General features: G+C 33.3%; 1 protein-coding gene across 2 annotated transcripts; it reads left to right on the top strand.

Annotated features, from left to right (window-relative positions):
- Window positions 1–11,847: 11,847 nt before the first annotated feature.
- On the top strand, window positions 11,848–24,444 carry LOC127263349 (uncharacterized). 2 transcript variants are annotated; one of them, XM_051292331.1, is made up of 6 exons: window positions 11,848–12,167; window positions 12,656–12,709; window positions 12,905–12,978; window positions 22,918–23,035; window positions 23,127–23,185; window positions 24,086–24,444. In XM_051292331.1, exons 1-6 carry the CDS (start codon window positions 12,036–12,038, stop codon window positions 24,162–24,164), a joined length of 516 nt encoding a protein of 171 aa, XP_051148288.1. In that variant the 5' UTR covers window positions 11,848–12,035; the 3' UTR covers window positions 24,165–24,444. The 2 variants fall into 2 exon arrangements, with proteins under 2 accessions (XP_051148288.1, XP_051148289.1); XM_051292332.1 differs by lacking the exon at window positions 12,656–12,709.
- The last annotated feature ends 62 nt before the right edge of the window (window positions 24,445–24,506 follow it).

Below are 24,506 nucleotides of genomic sequence, written 5' to 3'. Positions count from 1 at the left end.
TTTAGTGGGACAAAAGGAGTATGTTTTGTGTGATTTGTTACCGTTGACATATTTTTCATTTAGGGTGTGTTTGTTTAGGAGCTTGGATTTTTGTTTGGGATTTGAATAGTAAAAGTTTGAATTGAAATAGTTGTATAATATGATATAAATTTGTATTGACATCATGTTTTGAATGAATGTGAAATTATTTTTAAGTATAATATAAAAAATAAAAAAATAAGTGTTTAATTTGATGTTTTTGGAAGAAAAAAATTTGATGAATAATAAAAATTTGGTAAAGTTTGATAAGAGAACACACTGTCTCATAATAAACAATAGTTGACATATTTATATTTTTAGTAAATTTGTCGATATTAAACATATACAATAAATATAAATCACATCATTAAAATTTATAACATCTTATGTATAGTTTCACTCAAAAATATTTTATTTTTATTCTTCTCTTCAATCCCACTAAAATCATTTTATTTCCTTTATTTCTATATTTCTCCTTAATCCCACCCAAAATTATTTTATTTATATTTATCTCTTCAATCTCACTAAAAACTTTTTTATTTATATTTTTCTCCTCAATAAACAAATATTTTTATCTATATTTATAACTTTCTCTATTTTTTTAGAAAACAAATAGTTAGTGTTAGTCATAGATAGATAAAAATATTTTTATTTCATTATAGTATATAAATTTATTCTACAAAATGATATCCATATTATATATATTTTATTAAGATATAATGTTTAAAATATTTAAAAATATACTTTAGTGTTTTTTAATTATATATATATTAATTTTTATTTTAAAAATACAAAATCACCACTCACATAAAAATAATAAAATAATATGATAAATTATTATCATTAACTTACTAAACTACTACATTTTTCTTAAATATTGCGCACTAACCAAACACATTAACTGTGGCAGGACGGGAGGAGTATAATGTTTTTTTTTTTTTTTTACAGTCATTTAAACTTATGCGCTTCATTGATAGTAAATAATTTTATATGCTCACAATTTTATTATATTCTTATTTTAACAAATAATAACAAATATAATTGTGGCACAAAATTGGTACTAAACTTCTCCTCTCCTCGTCCTATCACCCCCAAATTGATGGACAAATGGAGGCGGTAAACCAAGTGCTAGGTAATGTCCTTAGAGTTATTGTAAATTCACATAATAGTAAAAAATTGGGATAAATGTCTTTCTTACATTGAGTTTGCATACAATAGACACATTTACACACATTTTATTGTTTAAAGTAGTTTATGGAATGAATCCACTAACACCTACTGATCTTTAACCATTGTAGGGAACGAGCAAGACGCATAAAGGAACTCCATAAGGATGTCAAAAAAGTCTTGAAAAATCTACAGAAGTATAGCTAAGTATGCTAACCGCGGGCGTAAAGCTATAATATTACATCCTGGAGATTGAATTTGGGTTCACATAAGGAAAGAAAAGTTTTCCGCAAGGCGATGTACAAAGTTATCACCCTAAGGAGATGGGTCAGTTTTAGTGGTTGAAAGGATTAATGATAATGCATACTGTTTGGAACTTCCGGATGAATTTGGTATTAATTCTACTTTTAATATTGCAGATTTATCACCCTATGATCGAGCTGATAAGGAAGCACAACGATTGATGGCTCAACCTTCTAAATAGAGAGGGGATGATATGGATGCCCAAAACTCTAGACATGCAATTCCGCATATTCTAATCGGATCAGTTTCAAGAGCTCGAGTGAAAACATGCATTGAAAAATTGTAAGGCTTGATAAAGAAATTGGAGAATTGGAGCCCAAACGACGGATTATGTTACAACATGCGAATACTTGATGAAATGCCTAGCACGAGTGTTGTGGTAGTAAAGGTTACATTGGAGCTTGCAATGCCTTCATCGGGCAACTAACGAAAAAGTTATGCAAACCTAGGAGTATGCTAATAGAGTGTTTAATATGTAATTACATAAACTTAGGATTGCACATGCATAAGTGAGGGACCATCCCTTGGGATCACTTATATATTTTTCTCATATGCATGAGAGGACCATTAGGCTAGTTGTCTCTCATTGAGATATTATTCATATAATCCATCCCACGTAGGAAAATCTATCCACTTTTCTCATTCCCCACTCCTATAAATATAAGTCTTTGGGTGTTTTGTAAGACACAACAAACAAAAATACGTTTTATAACTATTTGATCATATATAATCATTTTGTTTTATGGAAGTTATGTTTGATAGCAATACTTCTCTTTTAGTCTAATACTTGTGTAATTGATCAATTCGGTCCATGATATCTTCAACGTGCCATGGTACATAATAGTAGTCGAACATGGGATGAATGTCTACCACATGTTGAATTTTCTTATAATAGGCATGTTAGTGCTACTACTCAATTGTTCCCGTTTGAGGTTGTTTATGGTTTTAACCCTATAATCCCTACCGATATGTTGTCACTACCTAGTAACGAGCATTTGAATTTTAGTGGCAGAGATCAAGCTACATCAATAAAAAATTATATGTCAAGGTATGGGAGAACATTGATAAGGCGGCCGCGACGTACGCACACTATGTCAATTGTGGAAGAAATTGTGTGATAATTTGATCCGGTGATTGGGTTTCGGTACATTTGCATAGAGAGCTAGCGCTTTCTGGTATTGCGATGTAGGAAATTTTTTCCTCATAGAGTTGGTCCATTTTGTGTGTTGGAGTGCATAAACAATAATGTGTACCCTATTGCATTTCCGGAATACTTAGGAGTGAACGCGACTTTCAACATTGCCGAATTGAACCTATTTAGCCATGCTAAAAACGCTACTAGCCTTGAGGACAAGGCAACCGAAAGGGGGGAGGATGACATGGCTTTGAATGACCCGAACCCGACAATAGATATACCGATTGCAACCGGACTCAGTCGCTGCTTATTATATATAATGCCTTGTATTTTCTTGCTAGACACACAACCTAGAAATGAGAAACAATTTGAGGGCTTTTTCCTATCTTTAGAGAGATTCCAGAAATTTGGGGTTTGAGTGACTCTAGAAATTGATTGTTTGAGCTTTGGATATGATTGCATGAGAGACAGAAGATGCATCGGTAGCCTCGAACAGATCGTAAATTCTAGAAAGTGTTTGTTCGAGATGAGTGATTGTTTTTGAAATCTGATTCATCCTATTTTTTTATTTTTTCTTTGTTTGTAAGTTTAATTTACCATTGTCGAATATATTAGCTTTTGAGTTTGATTTCATAATATGGAGATGATCCTAATCAATTCCAACTCTGTATTAGAAAATACAATGCATTAATATAACAATAAAATAATATTTATTTACTAATCATGAAGGTTATTTATTTACTAATAATTGAGTTTTAATATTAATTTTGAAACATACCATAAAATATGTAGATACAAATCCAATTAAATTTTACAATCCGTACCTTAATTGGTACTCTTCACTGCATAGAAGCTCTATATAGTAGTATTATATCAAATTGCCTGTAATGGATTCTCTAAAAAATAACTTGAGATTAGAATCTTCAATTACGTGCAAATGAGGGCTATGCCATACAATCAACCATCAATGAAGATGAAGATTAGCAACATTTAAATAACATAAATAATAAATCATCACTTGCATGAAAGTCGTATTATTCATGAATGAATCCACACATTTGCGTTCCACCTTTCCTAAATAGTCTCTCTTGCACTAATTTAAATTACCATAAATTCCTTCAGATTTGATGGTTGAGCTACCTCTTTCATATCAACATTGTTCTCTATTTTAACATCAATCTAAAAATGAATAAATAAAAATTATCATGTATCTATTATTTCACAGATACATTGAATATATGCACAATAATGATAAAAAAAAATTAGTTCTATATAGCTCTAATTCTTTTAAAATTTTTCTCTTGCGAGGCTGAGTGATGCTATTAAGAAGAACAAATACATCATCCATATTTTCTTTTATCCACTCAGGATCAAACATTGTAGGTGCTAGATGAAGATTTCAGATATTTTTTTGTATTTTCCTTTGCTATAACCTCTAAAACCATGATACAATGCTAAGGGAGAGATAAAAGTGTTCTTTCTCCATCCTATTAAAAATTGACACCTCTTTCTCAAGTCCTCTTGATGAAAATTTTAAATGATTATTTTTCTGAAATTCATGTTCTTCCCTCATCACAAACACTTCAAGACATTGATGCAGTGATATTTTCCAAACTTATTCTTCGAATCTTATTCTATAACCTTTCAACCTTGAGAGTAAAAATATGTATACAGTAGTGAACAGTAGCGGAATACAAAAAAAAATAACAATTAATAATGTAATTATTTTACTTGCTACTACAGTTGCAATAGGATTGATCAGTTTTTCTTCATATTTTATTAGATGAAATTCTGCAACATCTCTATAAGTAATTTTTGTCAATAACTTCTTGGATTCTCCTATAATTTTTAGTCCTCTAGATTCTATTCATCGAGCACATCAATGTACAATTAACAGCTTCTTACATGGAGCTAATAAGGGCACATGTTCATGAAGCCATACCTGAATATTACTAATACCAATATAATATCATCATAATTTATTTTATATGCAATAACATTTAACATTAATGTACTAACCAATATTTTAATTATGCATCAATTCAATATTTATTTTTACCGTTTGCATGCTCATTCAAAAAACTTATTAAAAAAAAAGTAATACTTCTTTCCATGCATACTCTCTTATAAATTCTAGGCAAAATTATATAAAATTCACATGTGGTTTCACAAAATTGAGTCAAATCTCTCATACTTTTAAAATTGTGTCATACTCTCTTATGGTTTCATAAACTTTGCGTCTAACCCCTCTCAATCATTCTTATTTAACGGTATTTGATTTGCATGCGCTCAAACTAGAGTTAAGTTTCAAAATATCTATATCTAAACTTTTGAAATTATAAATATACTTACTCTTCTTATATTTGGCTTCAAGGAACAATAAAAATATACTCAGAAATAGACTAAATATAAAAAGAATGAATATATTTGTAATGTTAGGAGTTTGGAAATTGAGACTTTGAAACTCATTCGTAGTTTGGGCGCATGCATGTCAAACACTATTAAATAAAGACGTCCAATGGGGTTAGACTCAGAGTTTATAAAACTATGAGGAAGTTTGCACAATTTTGAAAGTACGAGGTATTTAGTGCAATTTTGCCTAATTTCTAAGCTATCTGCATGACTTAATAAAAAAATACTAAAGATCATGAAACCACATGTAGTTTTGCACCAGACAAAGAAAGTATAATATTTTCATCATATTAGTATAATTTTTAAAAATCATAAAAACTAATATTTAAATAATAAATTAAATACTATATTTTCATAATAAAGGAATACTATTAAAAAAAAAAGTAAAATTGCACAAAATCCATTTATAGTTTCATGAAATTGGACCCATTCCTCTATACTTTCAAAACTACATCAGTCTTCCTCATGATTTTATAAACTTTACGTCTAATCCCGCGACTGTCAGTATTTAATATGTTTGACATACATGTGTCCAAACTGTAAATAGAGTTCAGAATCTTAATTTCTAAAACTATGAAATTACAAATATATTTTTTCCTGTTATATTTAGTCTAGTAAAGCAATTTTTATTTTTTTTAGTATATTTATTATTCTTTGAGGAAAAATAAGTATATTTATAATTTTGAAATTTATTTATTATTTAGGGCGTGCAGGTCAAATACAGTTAAGTAAAAACGGCTGAAAGGTTAGAGAGTATTTAGTACAATACATGTCGGTTTTATGACGTCTTGTTAAAAAAAAATAAAAAAATAACGGCTGAGATTAGGCGCTAAAATATAGAGTTCAACATGATGCTGATTCAATCTAAACCATTGATTACAATTTTAATCCAAAGACTTGTATTAATTTAGGGGTTTATTAGTAATCTTCAAGTTACCTTAATTTATATAACTACCTGAGACCTTCATTCTTCATTCTTCTTTGCCCTCTCACGTAGAAAAACGCCTCGTTATGATCCAACAAAATTAATGGATGAAATCGATGGAGATGAGTAAAATCAATTATCCATAATTCCAACCTCAATCAATCCCTTAAGAAGCAACAGAGACATTGATCAGATTGCAGTTCTAGATGCTTCGACGCCTTCGCCAATTACGGATGCAGTGGAAATTGCTGAATCACGTAATTTACATTTGTACAATTGATTTGAAATCGTAAATACCTTATGCGATTTATTGGATTGAATTTACTGGATTCAATTTATTGGATTGGATTATGGCATCTTTAGTCGAAATTGGATAATAATTTATACAATTATGTTAATCTAATTGTTTTTATAGTTTTTCAAGATTTAGATATTAAAGAAACTACTAGAATCTCATCTGGTTTTTTAATAATTTGGTAAATATGTATTAGCATTCGTATTTCAATTAAAACATCAAAATTACTATTAATAAAAATAAATTAGCATCCCGTTCAATTGACATTAGCATTTGCTTATGTATAGGGAAACATTTTATATTATGCTATATAGCACGATGTTTGATGAACTTAAATACAAAAATCAACATCTTACTTATTATGGGATAGCATTTTATAATAAAACATCCAACATATTTTTTGACATATTTCAGCATTTAATATATGCAGACTTCATAGATTGACATGAAATAAAATTTACAAAACAAGAAGATGCATACAATTTCTATTGTGAGTATGCACACAATAGGAGTTTTTCTGTTAGAATTAAAATGCAAAAAAATACTAAAAAGATCAGCATCAAATACAATACATAAAATATTGTTGCAATAAAACGGGGATAAAAAAAAAAAGCAGCAATACGAGGCTGATCATCCTGGAATTCATCCAAAAGAATACAACAAGTTAGAAAAAATCAAGACTATGCATCGTAATGATGAGACGAGAACAAACTGTAATTCAAATATACAACTTCAAATCAACAAGGAAAATGAAAGATACAAAGTGACATACTTTCAAGAAAACTACAATCATGATCTACGTCCTATAAAACACAAGCACATGCTTGTACTCAACCATAATATTGATGAATCATATTTAATCATTGCAAATACAAATAATAAGCATTTGTTATATATTGAATCAAACATTTTACTGAATACTAATAAGCATATTCGTTTACTGTGTTTAGCATGTTATTGTACTATCAAATATTATGATCCAAAAAATACCCCAAAAAAGACAATCAAAACATCCTTTAGAAAACCTATTAACACAAAAAAAAAAAAAAAAAAAAAACATGTTTTCTATCCAAAACCTTTAACACAAACATAAAAGTGATGGATAAGCATTTGTATACAGTGAATCAAGCATTTTACTGAATACCAATAAGCATCTTCATTTAATGTGTTTAACATGCTAATGTACTATCAAATTTGTGATCCAGAAAATGCCACAAAAAAGACAATTAAAACATCCTTTCGAAAACCTATCAACACACACACAGAAAAAAAAAAATACTTTCCACCATAAACCTATTAACACAAACATAAAAAGATAAATAAACATTTGTATTATTGAATCAAGCATTTTGCTGAACATCAATAAATATATCTTGTACTAACCAACAACATGAGTGTTACGTAGAAATTGTTACAAATAGACACTCTAGATATGTTATTCACCAAAACTTATCAAATAAGAAATAACAACACCTAAATTGCATGTTACATGATCCAAACAATCGATTCAATCCATCAGCTAAATCCAACAACCAATTCAAGCCACATGTTAAAACTAGAAACCAATTCAATCAATCAATCAACACCAACAATCCATCCAAATTCAATTAATCAAAATCAACAGTCCATCAATCATCGCAGTCAATTTTTTGTTCGCCCCGACCTCGCCCTCGAACTCGCCCAAAAATGTATTTTTTTTGCGCTCATCTTAATACGAGGTTTCCTTATTAGAGTATCCGCATTTTCATCTTCTTCGATGCGATCTTTGCACTAGCAGCAAGCTTTGACCTCTCTTTTACATACCCGATGTTTCGATTCTCCTCCTGCAATAAGATTTGAACACAATGCTTCTTCTACAATCTAACCATAAATTGACGCTTGCCAATTTGCTCACACACTCTCCCATTCAAGTCAAGGGGCCAATTTTCCATGTAAAATATTGAGAAAATTCCACAACTGTGGATATGAGGTTGCATAACATGGGGTGGCAATTCGACTGCGTACTGGGCATCCCACCATAGATCTGGAAATAACATCTTTCCTAGGGATGCAGAAGAGTTGGATAATAGGATCCTTGGAACTCGAAGCCTTCACCATTTATTTATAGGTATTAATGGACTTGCAATTGAATTTAAATTTCTTGCCAAAAAAAAAAAAAAAAAAACGAGTATAATTGATATAGAATACTGACTTAAACTAGTATCTAAATAGAAAAGAAGCATCAAAATGCCTGACTATGAAAATGCCAGAATAAACTTGGGTTCGCGAAAGATCGATTGGTCGACGGTGGTGGTTCACGGTAGGTAGGGGTGGAAATAGGCCAGACGGCCTGTCAGGGGCCTATGACCTGGCCTACATCAAGCCTGGCCTGGCCTGTTCTATTTATTAGAAAGGCCAGGTTCAGATTTTTGTTAAAGCCTGTTTATATATACAGAATAGGCTTAGGCTTATGAAAAAGCCTATTTACTAAACAGGCCGGCCTGTTTAATAATAATATTATTATTATATAAAATTATTTTTTATTATTATAAAATAAGAATAGTTTTATATATAATAATGATATATAAAAAAAAAAATTTTAATTATAAATTTATTAAAAAAAAACAAAAATAAAAATAATTTTTATCCCAATAAAAAATTTCAAATATGAACAACTACTGCACACATGTTCCTTTTTTTGTTTCTTTTATCATAATTCAAATATTATCCCGCTGTAAACTGAACAACAACTGTCCATATTCCTTTTCCACCGCTGCAAGCCTGCAACTGCTGCCAGACCTCCACGCCGTCCAGGGTTTTGCAATCTTCTTCACAGAGACCCACTACTTTTCTTTTTCCTTCTTCTGTCTTCATCGCCTCTTCTTTTTTATTGCTACCGGTGGAATTTGGAAAAATAAGGTAAATATCGTTTTTATATGTTTTTTTTCGTTATTTTTATTTAGATATGAATTTCAATATATATATTTTTTGTTTTTTTGTTATATTTTATTTATCTTATATATTTTTTTATGACGTTTTTTTTGTTTTTTATAACGTCATTTTTTTAAAATAGTTTTGTTATTTTTATTTTTGTATTTTATATTATTTAGATTAAAATGAAAATTTTATATTTTTGTAGAAAAATATAAGATATATATTTACAAGAATGAACAGTTTCTGATATTTTCGTTTATAATGTATATCATTAATTAAATAAATTTTTTTATTTATTTTGAAGCAGGATATGGCTTCGATGGATGAAACAAATATTTTTGATCTTCCATCTGATACACACAATAGTATATCAGTGGATTCCCTTTCAAGCCAACCTGTGGATGATAACAGAAATGAAGACGAAAGGAATTCAAATCAAGCAAATGAAGGTGCCAATAGGAAAAAAAGGAAAAAAACTTCAATTGTGTAGAATGACTTTGATGAAATTCAAGTTGCTGAAGGTGTTAAGAAAGCTATTTGCAAATACTGTAAAAATGCATTTGCTACTGGGGGAAGAGGTGCGAGCACAAGCCATCTAAAGAGACATTCAGAAGGGTGTTTGCAGAGGTCAGTACAAATGGCTTCACAAAAGAAACAATGTGTCATTCCTTTTAAGCCATCCAATTCAAGTAATCCGTTTATAAGTCCGGGGTTTAGATTTTCTAATGAAAAGATGAGAGAAGTCATTGCCACTTCTATTATGGTACATGAGTATCCTTTTAGCATTGTAGAAGACGATGCTTTTATATGGTCATTTCAGTATGCGAACCCTGAATTTCAGAAAGTTTCTCGTAAGACGATACGAAGTGATTGCATAGCAATATATGAAGCAGAAAGAAAAGCATTGAAGGAATTATTAAAGAGTGTGAGCAAGATTAGCTTGACAACAGATATGTGGAAATCCAGTCATCAAGTGATTGAATATATGGTAATCACTGGTCATTTTATAGATTCTGGGTGGAAGCTTCAGAAAAGGATTTTAAGCTTTGTCAAGGTGCCTGCTCCAAGGCGAGGAATTGATGTAGCCAATGCCATTTTCAAATGTTTGAAGGCTTGGGGGATCGAAGATAAAGTGTTCTCAGTATCAGTTGACAATGCTTCATATAATGACTCGTGCTTGAGGTATCTAAAAGACTACATATCACGCAGCACCAAGCTTGTCCTCGATGGAGCTCTATTTCATGTTAGATGTTGTGCACACATATTGTATTTTTATATGGCAATAAAAATGATTATTTTTGTCATTAAAAAACAGAATTTTTTATTTTTTTTATATATAATATAAATAATTGTATCTGTTTTATTTTTTATTTATAGTACGAAATTTACAAAAAAAAAAAAAAATAATAATAATAATAAATTATTATGTAGCCTTTTAAACAGGCTCGTAGGCCAGGCCAGGCTTTTAAAAAGGCCAGGCTCAGGCTTTAAAAATATTTTTTTTCAGGCTGGTAGGCCAGGCTCAGGCCATATCTTTTTAAGACAGGCCAAGCCTATTTAACCAAAGCCTGGCCTGGCCTGGCCTATTTCCACCCCTAACGGTAGGTCCTGGATCGGCGGAAGAACGGAGGTTGTCGGTAGCGGTAAGGGCAAGTGGTGGTCAACTAGTCAGAGGAAAAAGAACAAAGAGAGAAAGAGATAGATAGATAAGAAAAAGAAGATGGGGAAGAAGAAGAATATGGTAGTGGTTGCTAGGGCTGGGGGAGCGCTACCACAAATGGACAGTGGCAATTGCCGACGCGGTTTGATAGATTGCGAGAGAGAAAGAGGAAGGGAAAAGAGAAAGTAGGAGTATACAGAAAGAACGATTTGAGTTTAATTAAATTGAAATTAATAAGCAAGCTATCAAGAAGGCGGTGAATTGTTTAAGAAAATGATTTTAAGAAGACAAATGAAAGAATGAATTTACCTTAAACGATTGAAAGACGATTGAAACAGTAAGAGGGGAAAGTTACAAACTCACCTAGTAATTTTTTATACTTAAAATGACAATCCTACCCCTATTTAATCTAAATTATCCAATTTTTATCTATTGCGATGCACTGTTCACATTCTATCAGCACGGTGGTGGTGGATGCACATATCAACACAAGATCCGCCACCAAAAAACAAACACATCATGTATCATTATTTAAGCAAAATTATCCACAATTCCTTTATGATTTCGAAACTGTAAATCTCTCATTTACATTAAAAATTGGATAATGTTTCCTTATACTTTAAAAAAATGTTGTGTAAACACTTTGGGGTAGCGGCGGCAGGTTCATACGTCATGAAAAAATGTTACGTGAAACTTCTTTTTTTTTTTTTTTTTTTTTATTTCAAAACTCAATGTAAATTCTCATTTTATTTTAAAGATTGTTTAGAGCTCCTTATATTTTACAACAAGAAAAAAAATATTGAATAAAATCTCTTTGTAATTTCGAAACTCAATATAAATTTTTATTTTACTTTAAAAATTGTTTGGTGGTACTTATATTTTAAAAAAATATTGTATAAAGTCCTAGCCATACAAAAAAGGTTCAAAGAGAAATTTTACAACGAATTTTCAATCAACTTGTAGTTATTAACCAATTTTACCCATTATTTATTTCTCTTCGTTTACTTGTATATGAGAAATCTTCCATTTCGCTGTACCAATGCGTTAAAGCTCTTCTTCCTAGTCTTGCCCGCGTCTGCTTCCACAGTGGTTGGTGGTCGGTGGTCGGTTCGTACCCGCTTAGCCTCACTCCTCCTCCATGCTTATGAATCTCAGATCACATCTACCAGAAACTATCAGTAAGATCTAGGGCTTCGTATAATAGAAAATGGACAGGATGAACCAGGCCTTTGAGAAGATGAAAATGCTGGTGGGAATGGAGGTTGGAGATGAAGAAGAGCAGCCAGAACCTTCCTTCCTCGATGATTTCAATCGCAATTGCACTTTATCAACAAAGCAGGTACTCAATCGAAAGGGCTTTATTCTGTTGCCTTTTCAACTGGAGTGGCAATCTGTTTGTTTAGCAATCTATCGATATTGGTTTCAATAAACTCCATGCTAGATTTCATAGGAAGAAACATAAGATCCTGGGTACGAGGACAACGGAAACGTCTGCGAGTTAAAATTATGACATTTGAATGTAGCTGCTTCCATTCGTTTGTATCGGCATTAAATTTCAGTTTGCAGGGAATTTTTGAGGTTTAGGGATTCTTGCTGAGGAGTTTACTGTGGCGCACCAGCTGACCTTTCATAATGGGTTGAATTATATATATAACAGAGATACATTTGGATGGATTAACATTATACTGCTTTCAAAATTTTCTTTACCATATCTTTGCCTTACATGTGCGGTGATGGGTAGTACTGCTGTGCTTCTTGTGTTTCTTTGAGCCGTAATTTCTTCTTTATGTGATAATCTTTCATAATAAGATCCTACTCCTCTGACAGAGACTGTATGGGTTTGCAATTTGCTTAGCCGCGGGTATAACTTGCACACTCATGGTAACATATTTTCCTATCTTTCTTTGATTGATCATGATGATGATGCCATTATTTGTTCTTTTTTTTTTTTTCCTTGTTATGTTTGGAAGTTCTGCATTTTTCACTTCAAATATCATTGCTTTCTAATTTGATAACATGCTGATCAAATCTATAGAAACTGGATTGACCTTTTTGTTTCTCACTTTTGATTGACAGTCAATGCTTGTTTTCTTCCATCCTATCAAATTTGGGATAACATTCTCCTTTGGCAATGTGCTTGCTCTTGGAAGGTTTGTTGTTGGGTCATAAATTCAAGGCTTCAAGCTAATTGTTATTTCTTAGAACATTATCCAATGCAGTATTCCTGTTTTAAACAAGCTCTATCAACTATTAAAAAAAGGCTTAGCTTTGTACAATCACATATTTATAAAATAAAGCTCTATTCCTGGATTTCAATCTAGTTTCTACTATATCCTGAGATCTATTGCATTGGTTAGGCTTACAGTTGATTTGTGCTACTGAATTTTAAAAGTAACAATTCAATAATTAAATCTCCTTTCCATTTTGTAGAAGAAAAGCTATCCAATCATAATAATCCTAACTATATCTAGATATGAATCTATCTACATTATATAACCAAATAATCAGGGATATGAATCTAACACTCTCCCTCAAGTTGAAATGCACAAGCCATACGATTGAAGCTTGTTGTAGATGAACTCGAATTTAGAATCTTTAAGGGTTGTTGTTAATAAATCTGCAAGTTGATCATTTCAAGACACATATTCGGTGTTCATTCATGCAGATGATACGTTTTCCCTGATAAGTGACAATCTAATTAAATATGTTCCATTCATTCATGAAACACCAGGGTTGAGGCAAAATGCACATTAGTGCTTTCCAGTGGGAGCCCTAAGGGGATTGAAGGACTGACTTACCATACGTACCATAGATGATATATCTGGTCGGGTGACATTTAGATAGTTGATTTTCCTAGCTGACCTATATCATCAAACAACAGTTAAGGGTTGTCCCTATCCAGGTAACAACTTTGTACTAGGATACATAGGACAATCCACAGTTTTACATTCATTCATGCCATTTTTTTGTTGCGATAGTATAACACCATTATTTGACTAATCAATCTCGAATCCTAAAAATACTTTAGTGGTTCCAAATCTTTTGTCTGAAAATGGTTATGCAAATGCTCCTTCAACCATGTTGTGTCTTCTATATTATCCCCAGTTAAAACAATCTCATTAACATAGACAACCAAGTAAACAAAATGTCCTTTAGAGGTCTGTTATAAATACAAATATGGTGTGATCAAATGAACATTGTGCCCTCCCAAATGCTTGGATAACAAGACAGAAATGTCCAACTCATGCCCATGGAGATTGTTTCAAATCATAGAGTGAGCTTAAAGCCAGCCTTGACTTTATAGACCCATAGACAAGCTATAGGCGTCATTCATGACGGTAAGAGCAACACCAAGTATTAATAGCAACCAAAGCAAACATTTCCTTAGCTATAGCTGGACACCACCCTAGATGACCCAAAGCCTCATGCCAAGAGCGGGAACAGAAATAGATCTAAAGTAGACACAAAACTACACATGGAAGAAGGTAAACAATGATAATTACGAAAATGGTAAATAAGTTTAGGATTACCAATGGACCGAGTACCTCTACGATGGGCAACAAGTGATTGTTGAGCTGCAGTCGGGGAAGCAATGGAACCAGAGTTAAGTCATCAATAGGTGTTGGCAACGGTAAGGTAGATATAACCTGATGATGCATGTAAGCCGACTATGAATCTAAAGTGAAGGTTGGACAGAAAGACGATTGGAGTGAGGGCACAAGTATTGAGGAAATAGATGAAAAGGGATGCGTATTGTAAAGTATGGTAACAACTCAAAGAATGTCACATTTGCACTACTTAACATCAACAAGTAAAAGGAAAATAACATTGATAACTTTTTAAACCTGAGAGTGCTCAAGGAAAACACATTTGATTGATGGAGATGTAACTTGTCCAAACTAGAAAAAGGTCATGAACAGAACATGTCCAACCAATACATGGAGAGGGAAAGGATATAATGACACATTAAGTTGAAGATATGTAAAGGGAATCTAATGACCTAAGGTAGTAGACAAAAGAAGATTAATAAGAAAATGTACTGTAAAGAGAGCATCGACCCAAAATTGTAAAGCAATATTATAATGTAAGAGGAGAGTACAAGTTGTTTCTATTAAATGACATTTCTTAAGCACAACCGCCTTATTTTGTTTTGGGTGGAAAGGCAAGATGGTTGATGACAAATTTTATGAGAGGAAATAAAATCATTAAATGGGTGAAAAAAATATTTTCTACTATTATCGCTCCTTGAAATCTTATTAGATACATGAAATTGCGTATGAAGTTCAGCGAAACCTTCTAAATATGGTAAATGATCTAAATTAATTTTTATTAAATGAACCCAATTACAATGAGAAAAATCATCAATTTGTTTTCCAAGCTCACAGGACTTACATGGTAACGAAGATAGTGACAAAATACTAAAAAAAAGATGTTTTTACTTAGACAAGTTGGGATACCTAGTCACTGGTGGAACAATTTGGGAGATTCAATAGAAGAGGTAGCTAGGGTTGAGGTTAGGCGAAGACACTCATTTAGGTAATATAAACCATAGGCTCACATTCGGTACCAATCATCTACCATGTGCTGCTATCCCGTGCTGCGATTCTGAATAACAAATGGTAATATAGCCCATAGACACTCGGTTAGGTAGTATAACCCATAGACTAACTTCTGGGATCTTCTAAAATCGGATTATGTTATGGATTTTTTTTAATCTTCTCCAGAAACTATATTCCTCTGGTAATGGGGAACTCTATCACCCTTGAGAAAAAATGGCAAGCCCAACATATGTAACCACACTTCAGGCCTATATCGCTCATCAGGGACTCGTATAGGTACTGGCAACAACATTTACTATCAGGTTTACAAATATGTTCCCTTCTATTATTATTGACAAGCATATTGGGTTTCTTAGAGGAAAACAAACAACAGATGTGGTTCTTATTACTAACAAAGTGAATATGTCAAGCACGGCAGGCCGGGGGATTTATTCTGAAGCTTGATTTTGAGAAAGCTTTTCACAATGCCAATTAGTTTTCATTACTCTCCATTATGGGCAAAATGGGTTTAAGTGCCAAATTGATCTCCTGGATTTCAAAGTGCCCCTTGACGAATTCCTTCATTCTATAATCAATGGATTTTTATCTCTGCGCGTTTGGCATTTTGTAAGCCTCCATTACGGTGGCCTCTATCAGCGTATCTATTATGGGAAAGCTCCTTAATGTACTCTTGAAGAAAGCAGTATTATCGGGCTTCTTTAAAGGGGTCCGTTGTGGCCAAGTAGGGCCTATTTTGTCCCACCTTCAAGTTGCAAACAGCACAATCGTTATGAGTGATGCCAACCCAGATTCCCTATGGTAGTTCAACGCATTTTGAAATGCTTTCAGATTGTGACCATCCCCAAGGTGTTTTTTCTACAGAAGTGCTCTATTGGAAGTCAAGCTTCATTATTCCCTGGTCTCATCCATGGCTTCTTTCAATTGCTTGGTTGGCCATCTACGTCCCACATACCTTGGGGCTCTGTTGGTGCTAAGTGTAACAATATTTCACTTTGGAATCCTATCTTGGACGGACACTAGGTTGAGTAGTTGGAAAGCCAAAATGCTAATTTTCAGTGGTAGAGTTACACCTTTTTAGTCAGTCTTGACTTGCCTGCCTTTTTGTATCCTGTCCATTTTCAAATCCCTCAAAATGTCCTTTTCCTTGTAGCTCAAATTTTGTGGTTTCATTTGGGGTGATTTAGAATCAGATAGAAAAATGCATCTCTAGCTGCAATGTCCTATGCTCTAAGAACAAATTTGGTGGAATTGACTTAATCTCACCCCCCAACATCTATTAAACCCTCTACTCACAAAGTGGGCTGGGCGGTAGAAAGTCAAGCAAGCTCTCCTCGAGGCCATGGTTCAACATTCATAAAGCATGGGGCACTATACAAGAAAAGAAAATGATTCTTGGATTGGTAATGGAAATCATCGTCCATTTTGGGACAATCCATTGTCTTCTTTGGCAAAGCGCCTCAAAGCTATGTTAGGTGTTTCTTTTCTTTTACCTCTTTTAGCGTGGGTTTTATCCAGGATGTTGGAGATTGGTAGATGGCCATTTGGAAATGGGATATGAAACTTCTTGGAGGCTTTTTGACTGGGATGTCTGATATGAGGTCGGATAAGGTCAAGGTCTACATTAGAAGAGGGAAGAAGGATCAAGCCCACTTGGGTCTGATCATAGCACAACATTGAATCATCAAATAGCAGACCTTTGTCTAATTATTATTTTATTTTTGAATTGCTAGTTTATTTGTTATTTCTGTTCTTTGAATTATGAGTATTTTGCTTCGTATGAATTGAGTCTTTACTTCATATGAATCGAGTCCATGGGCCCACATATAGAAGGTCCATCTAGGTCATGGTAAGGTAGACGGTCATAATTTGGATTTCTTTTTTTTTTAGTCATAATTTGGATTTTGGGTTGCGAGCGAATAGGTTTCCTTTGTAGGTTATCTTTCATTCATTCGAATAAAGATTTCTCTTCCGTTTCACCCTACGATCTATCAATGTCATATGTGGGAGGACTCCATCAAGGTACTCGACAGCACTATGCTTGGGACCTTAGATAGAATCATCTAAAAGCCCGCCTTTAGTGGTGTATTCAGCTGCCAATCCTTTAGTTGGCTTAGAGATTACTTACACTCACTTTTGGCCTCTTGATCCTTTGAGCACATCCCCTGTTCCAGTAAAGGGTTACATTAATGCTTGGTGATCTTTCAGTTTAGTTATGAGCAGATCTAAGTTAATTCTTAGTATTTCACCTTAGGTTTGTTTACTCATGTGTTCTCCTTTAATTCTAATATTAACAGAATATCTTCTCCTAAAAGACGACCAGTGGCACCATACTTTACTGTGATTACTATGCTCATGCTTTTCACCTTCTTGAGTAATTGGCCCCAAGCCCCCAATATTTCTCCAACAAAAATAATTAGATATGGAGACAGAGGGTCTCCTTAAGATCTTTGTGGTGCCTTAATCTGTGGGTTGGGAAACCATTTACCACAACTGAAGAGTGTGCCTGAGGATATACATCTAGACATCCATGATATCCATTCATTACCAAATCGTATTTTGTTTGGGATAGATAGCAATGTTGTCCAATTTATGTTTTCGAAAGCTTTATGAGGCTTAGTTTGAGACCGAAGCACCCTTCTTTGTTGCGTTTGAGCATTTATAGAGCGAAAGTGAGGAGAGCACGAGGTTGAAATGAAAATGTGAGAGGAGTCTCGACCATTACTTGTATATGGGCGATGGTGATGAGTTTAGGTCTGCTTTTTCTGGATTTAGGTTTTCATTAGTCTTTTGTAGTAGTCTTCTGTTAATCTGTTATATCTTAGCAGGGCTTATCTTTTGTTATGGGTTGTCTTGAGTCGGTTTATTTTATTTTTAGTACGTAGGTAAAGTAAGGAATATTTAAAGAGGGGTAGTTAGGGTTTAGAGGATCATTACTTCATTTTGGAATAAACGAGCTTGGAGGATATTGGGAAAATGTTAGATACCGTTTGATTGTTTGATTGTTCTTATCTCAATAATCTTGTTCATATCAACTCCATTGTCTCAATTGCTTGCTTAGAATACCATATGCTACCTTTTTATTATTATTTTTTTCATTTTAGAAACCAATTTGTGGTTGATTTATGATGTAAGGTAGTACAACATCTCACAACCAAATATTCAAAGTCTTTGCAAGGTATATGTAAAGGGTGCCAATAAGAGAGATTGACTTATATTGAGAGATCTCTGAGGGATTTGATTCTTATAGAATATGGGTGATGAAAGAATCCCCAATACCTTATGGAAGCTAACTATCTAAAAGGAATGTCCGAAAGAGTTCCATTTGATCAGCTTTGAGTGTATCCCATAATGCCTTGAAGAAATTTTAAGTTATAACAACTGCAAATAAAGTGTTGTCAGCGAGTTGTTGAGTAAAAGACTCAATTCTATTATACATGCATAGCTGGTATGTTGCTGAATTACCTTGGCTGCATCAAGCAGATAGTAAATGGCATAGATTTTTAACGCGGGTTGGTTCAATAACCTACTGTAGGAGATATTAATCAAGGCCTAAAATTACTATCCAATATCTTAAAATGATACTCAAAATAGGCTTGACAAGGATACAAGAAATCAACCAAGGGTGTGTTTGTTTGGGGGTTTGGATTTTGGATTGGGATTTGAATAGTAAAAATTTTGAATTTGAATAGTTGTATGATGTGATATAAATAGGGTTTGATGTGATGTTTTGAATGTAAAATTGATTTTTAGTATAATATAAAAAATGAAAAATAGGTGTTTGATGTGATGTTTTTTGGGGGAAAAAATTGGATGAATAGTAGAAATCCTCCAAAATCCTTCAAACAAACACACCCCAACATTACTAGTTTATAAACTCGTTAGTTGATCGATTGGATTTCGTCCTCTCAACACCAGAATATCAAGAAGTGCCTTATTTGAGTCTGCAACATTTGATGTGATGTCTTAAATCTTCACTTCGCCTGAATCGGTATCTTGTATGGTTTCTCCTGTAGAAAGTAGAAATTCTAATAAGCAATCAATACAAACTGTCACCAAACTTAATCAAGAATGCATATAACATTTCTAACTCAAATTTCAGGTTCTTGAAAATAGAGGACACTCTAAATCAAAATCAATTTCCAACTCAATAGAACCAATAACTGTAAATGATTAGTGAAATTAGTTATTTATGCCTCCAAGAAAGCCTGTTGGGAGGCAGATGGGAGCTCCGGAAAATCTTGAGTTACAACTGAATATCTCTAATAGGTGCTTTATACAGAAATCTTGATGCGTCAGATTGGATTTTAAACATTCTGAGATGGCTCCGGGGACAACAGGTAGAATATGATGTATTTTTTTTTTATTGAAGTTCTTTCACTCAAAGGTTTTAGAGTTGGAGTGAATAAATGATGTCAAGCTAGTACTATGTTTTGTATGCACAAATTATGCATGGTTGCTAATGGATTCTCCCAAAGTGCTTCAATAGTACACCAGACAATACATCTTCTTTTAGTGTTTAGAGTGAATTGGCAAATTGTCTTGGCATGGTGCAAGGATACACTAAAATCATCACATGTTATGACTTCAATTAGTATGTTCCTTAACTAAGGTTACATACCTTTGTAGCCAGATTCGTATGTCATTAGACATGAATATTTCAAAGTTTTGTACCATATTTGCTCCTGTTACAAAGGTCTATGCTTGATCATGTTTTCGTCTAAGTGAAAACCCACTATTTCAGTTGGTGGATGGTGTCATCCTATTAGCCCTCATTTCTTAGGTATAAAGCAATTTATTTGCGTTTCTTCCAATGTCTACCAAGTGTGGATGGCAGTTGGTACAATATTGTGGATTGAATTGATCAATTACATAAAATGATGGAATCGAAAACCTAAGCGATAACCTAAGGGTGAAGTAAGCAAATGAAAAATAATTAACTAACTGAAAAGAACTAATTAAGCAAGGGACCACTTGAATTGGAACGTAAATCAATACCATCATAATCAAGGGACCACTTGAATTGACATTTTGGAGAGCTCTTTTACCCTTTATACGCAAACTTGAATGTTGAAACTAAACCTATTGGAGCGTGGAATTGAATGCAATTCATAAAATATTAGACTTGAAATATTTCTATTAAGAATAACTCATAAGAAAAGGGCATGAATGATCAAATATTTAAAAAGACAAATTTGTTTATAACTCGCATGTGGTTTAAAAAGTCCATACCTTTAAACAATTTTACCAATCAAATATTCAAAGTCTTTTCAAGTTGTTTTTGTATGGCACCAATTTGTAGTGATGGGGATGAGGGGTAATAGAGTACATTTCCAATGGGGATGGGCATTCGCTTCAACAATAGGAATGACTCATCACTTCCGGACCTAATTTCAGGTTTCCTTGAGTCTAATGATTTTGAGGCCAAAATTCAGAAGACAAACCTATTTGATGAGGAGAGGAAGAGATTAGAGATCAAATAGTTATTTGAAACCAATATGCTGCGCTACTTTTTGATGATATGTCATCGTTAAGTGGTGCATATTAACATCTTTTATTATGTTATTGATATAATGAGACAGGTATATCATCGGTATTTATCTTATATACATAATATGTAATACCCCGTAAAAATACTTGCCAGAAGTTCGCCGGAACTTGCCGGAGTTCGACGCCGGAGTCGGACAATATTATTTTAGGCCTAATTTATTTTGGGCTTTTGGTGTAAGAAATTAAGGAATTGGCTTTAAATTAAGAGCAAAATTGAGTTTGGGGTAAAATAAATAATAAACTAGATTTAGTTTATCTGTATCTCTTGATTTAGATATCTTTATCGGTAATTTGTTAAGATATATCATATCCAAGTGTGGATTTGATAAGATATAGTGTATCCAGGGTAGAGTGCCTGTGTATATATAGAGGATGATTCCAAGTCTTTTATGTTTAATAAAGTATAAAATAAAATAAAAAAAAAAGCAGCCAGACACGCCGCCAACCCCCTCTTCTTCTTCCTTGGAATTTTTCTTCTCCAAAACTCTTCCTTTTGGTCTCTTCTCTTAAGGTAAGTGAGATTAATTTTAGATAGATGATATGTTGTAATTCCTGGACCTCATCTATTGTTCTATTGATATTTTTTCAAAATTATTGTCAAATGAGTTTGCCCTAAAAGTGTTAGGTTTTGCCAATTTCTTCTAGAAAATTGATTATAATGTCATCTAAGGCTTATGTGAAGATTATTTGTTAAATTGAAAATCGCAGAATTTGTGGAATGGGTTTGAAACCCTAGTTTTGCCCTAACCTAGTTATATTTTCTTATGTGGCGAAATAAAGTAAGATTAATGATTTTGTTGGATTTTCTAAATACTCCACTTTTTGTTTGGTTGTCTCAACGATGGAAATTGGAATTTTTTGAATTGGAAACTCTTTTTGAAATTTTCCTAAGAGCATGTTGAGTATTGGATCAAATTGGTAATTAAAATTACCCGTTGAATTCGATCAACTCGTCGATTGTTTGGATGATAAGGCATAGCTTTCTACCTCTGTACCTTGCAAACACGTGAGGGTATACCGGTATTTTAGGATAACTAGCTAACCTCGAACTAGAACCCGAATGCGCTAGGTCGAGGGATCGAGATGGCGGGATCCCTTTTTGGGTGATTCCGAGGTACCCGTCATTCACGATGAAAAAGGTATTTTGACCGTCATCCGTGGTGGAGGGTTGGATTGCGTACAATCCCCTCTTGGTATGTTATATTGGAGACTATAGGGTTGTGGGCCGTTTGGCGCCCCTCGCAAACTAATAAATAAATTAATTTACGTGTACTTTGGTCTTCAAACCCTTAGATACACATTGTGGAGCTTTCCTTGAGGGTTGTGACCCTATGCTTGTTATGTGTAACTGTGTGACGTGTCATACGAAGTAATAAAGTTGGAAAACCGGATCGAGCCGACCTTGATTAAGGCTTAGTGGAGTTTTCTTCGTGATATGCTTATTCAATTATCTTCTTCAAATGATTTTGTGGCATTATACCGTATTAATTTATCTTCGATTAATTGTGCTTACTCAACCGTTGTGTTGACCCTCTTCTTACAATCCTTTTGTAGGTGATGATGTTTCTGTTATACTTAAATGATGCATCCACGTCATATGATCTATCAGGGGAACTAGAACTACTTTAACTTCTAAAATGCTTTTAAAATTCATTAATTATGTTTAAAGACTAATGCCTTTTGAAATATTTTTTATTTATGTTTTTGACTCGAACTTTACTTATTTAATTGATAAGTCAGTGCGCTTTAATTCTAAATCTCTAAGTAGTTGTTTTGTAATAGTTATTTTAGCATTAGCGCCATAACGTATGGCCCGTTGGTTGATGAATGAGCTTTCCGGTATGGCGCGGCGGTGATACTCCGGTTTGAGCCGGCCGGGGTGTTACATAATATGTCTGTATGTACTTGTGAATGTAAATTGTGTTTTTGTTCTTATAAAATAATAAATTTTAAATGTGCTGACTTTAAGATTTTCTATGGCAGCACAGCATTTCTCATTGGTCCGAAAAGACAATTGACAATGATGCTTGATCCAGTTCGCATATATGCAACAGCAATATACATGGCCAGTATCATAATTGCTCTTTTTTGTGCAGAATATGTGAGTGGTTTTACGATTATCCTATCCTTTGAATCTGTGTCTCCTTTGACATTTCTTAATGCTGCCTGGATAAAATTGCCTTAATATGTAGGTTCAAAACAAGCTATTGACACTTTTGGCAATTGTGTTGGAGTTTGGGGCTCTTGTATGGTGAGTTTTTAACTTGCTCGTAGCATTTCAGAACTTTAAGCATACCAATTGATGAAAGACTAAATCTATTGCCTAGCTTTTAGTAGCAATTATGAAGCCATAGTTCATAATTCAGTTCTCCCAATATCTACTGCCCATTACAGTGAGGGATTTTAATTTTTTGAAATGGTCCGCTAAGAGCACTTGAAATATCAAAGTGATGTATGTAGGGTGTGTTTGTTTGGGGGTTTGGATTTTGAGTTGTGATTTGAATAGTAAAAATTTTGAATTGAAATAGTCGTATGATGTGATATAAATAGGTGTTGATGTAATATTTTGAATGTAAAAATTGATTTTTAGTATAATATAAAAAAATAAAAAATAGGTGTTTGATTTAATGTTTTTGGGGGAAAAAATTTGATGAATAGTAGATTTTTGTTAGTCCCATAAATGAACACACCCGTAGTGTACTCAGATCTTTTTGCAAAAGACCCTTACAATTCTCTTCGGATATATTATTGGATTTGAGAATCATTAGAAAAGACACTGTCTTGACACTCTTTTAATTTATTCTTTTTTAGCAATATTATTCTACAGTAGCTCCTTGCTTAGCCCCCTAAAGGATCTTATCTGGTGTCTGGTGAAGTTCTTAATTCTTTTGATAACTTGTCTGTGTTTCCCACTTGCCTTGTGATTTTAGGCATTATACTAGATTAAACTGCCTCTTGTTCTTATTATAATTATTAAACAGAGAAAAAAACAGTGGCGTGGTTAACATGCATGATGCTATTGAAATGGAAGCAGTATTGTCTTGTTTTCCTAGTTTGTATTTGCACTTTTCTTGTAGATGTTAAAATGGTTTTGCGCTGAAGTTTGCCTTGCTTTAGCATGAAAAACTTGATGCTCACTTGCCATGTACAGGTATAGCCTAAGTTACATTCCATTTGCAAGATCAATGGTTTCAAAGATAGTGGCGGGATGCTTCGACACTGAATTTTAGAGCTATGATATTATTATATCATGGCAGCTTGCTGTTCTTGAGATGCAGAATGAAAATGAGAGTGGCAGCAGGGCGCAGAGAGTGAGAGTCACAAGCAGCAAAAGAAATCATGCATGAATTCTCTTCTCTTTTTCTTTTTGATCGGATAATGTTGTCTTTTTAATTAAGCAAATAATGAATGATTATTGGAATTGACTTGTTTTTGCCGTACGGTAGGTGGCTTCAACAGCTTGAACAACACACTTTTGGCAAAACCTGAGTTGAGCTTGTCTCTCTGTCATACACAGCAAGCCCATAAGATAATGCAGCTTGTGCACTAACATATCATCATTGTTGTCATCA

This window comes from Andrographis paniculata, unplaced genomic scaffold, assembly GCF_009805555.1.
Source record: "Andrographis paniculata isolate CXL003 unplaced genomic scaffold, ASM980555v1 Contig69END, whole genome shotgun sequence".
In the NCBI taxonomy this organism is placed as follows: Eukaryota; Viridiplantae; Streptophyta; class Magnoliopsida; order Lamiales; family Acanthaceae; genus Andrographis; species Andrographis paniculata.
Note: the sequence above shows the minus strand (reverse complement) of the source record. Positions and strands in the feature narration are given on the sequence as shown.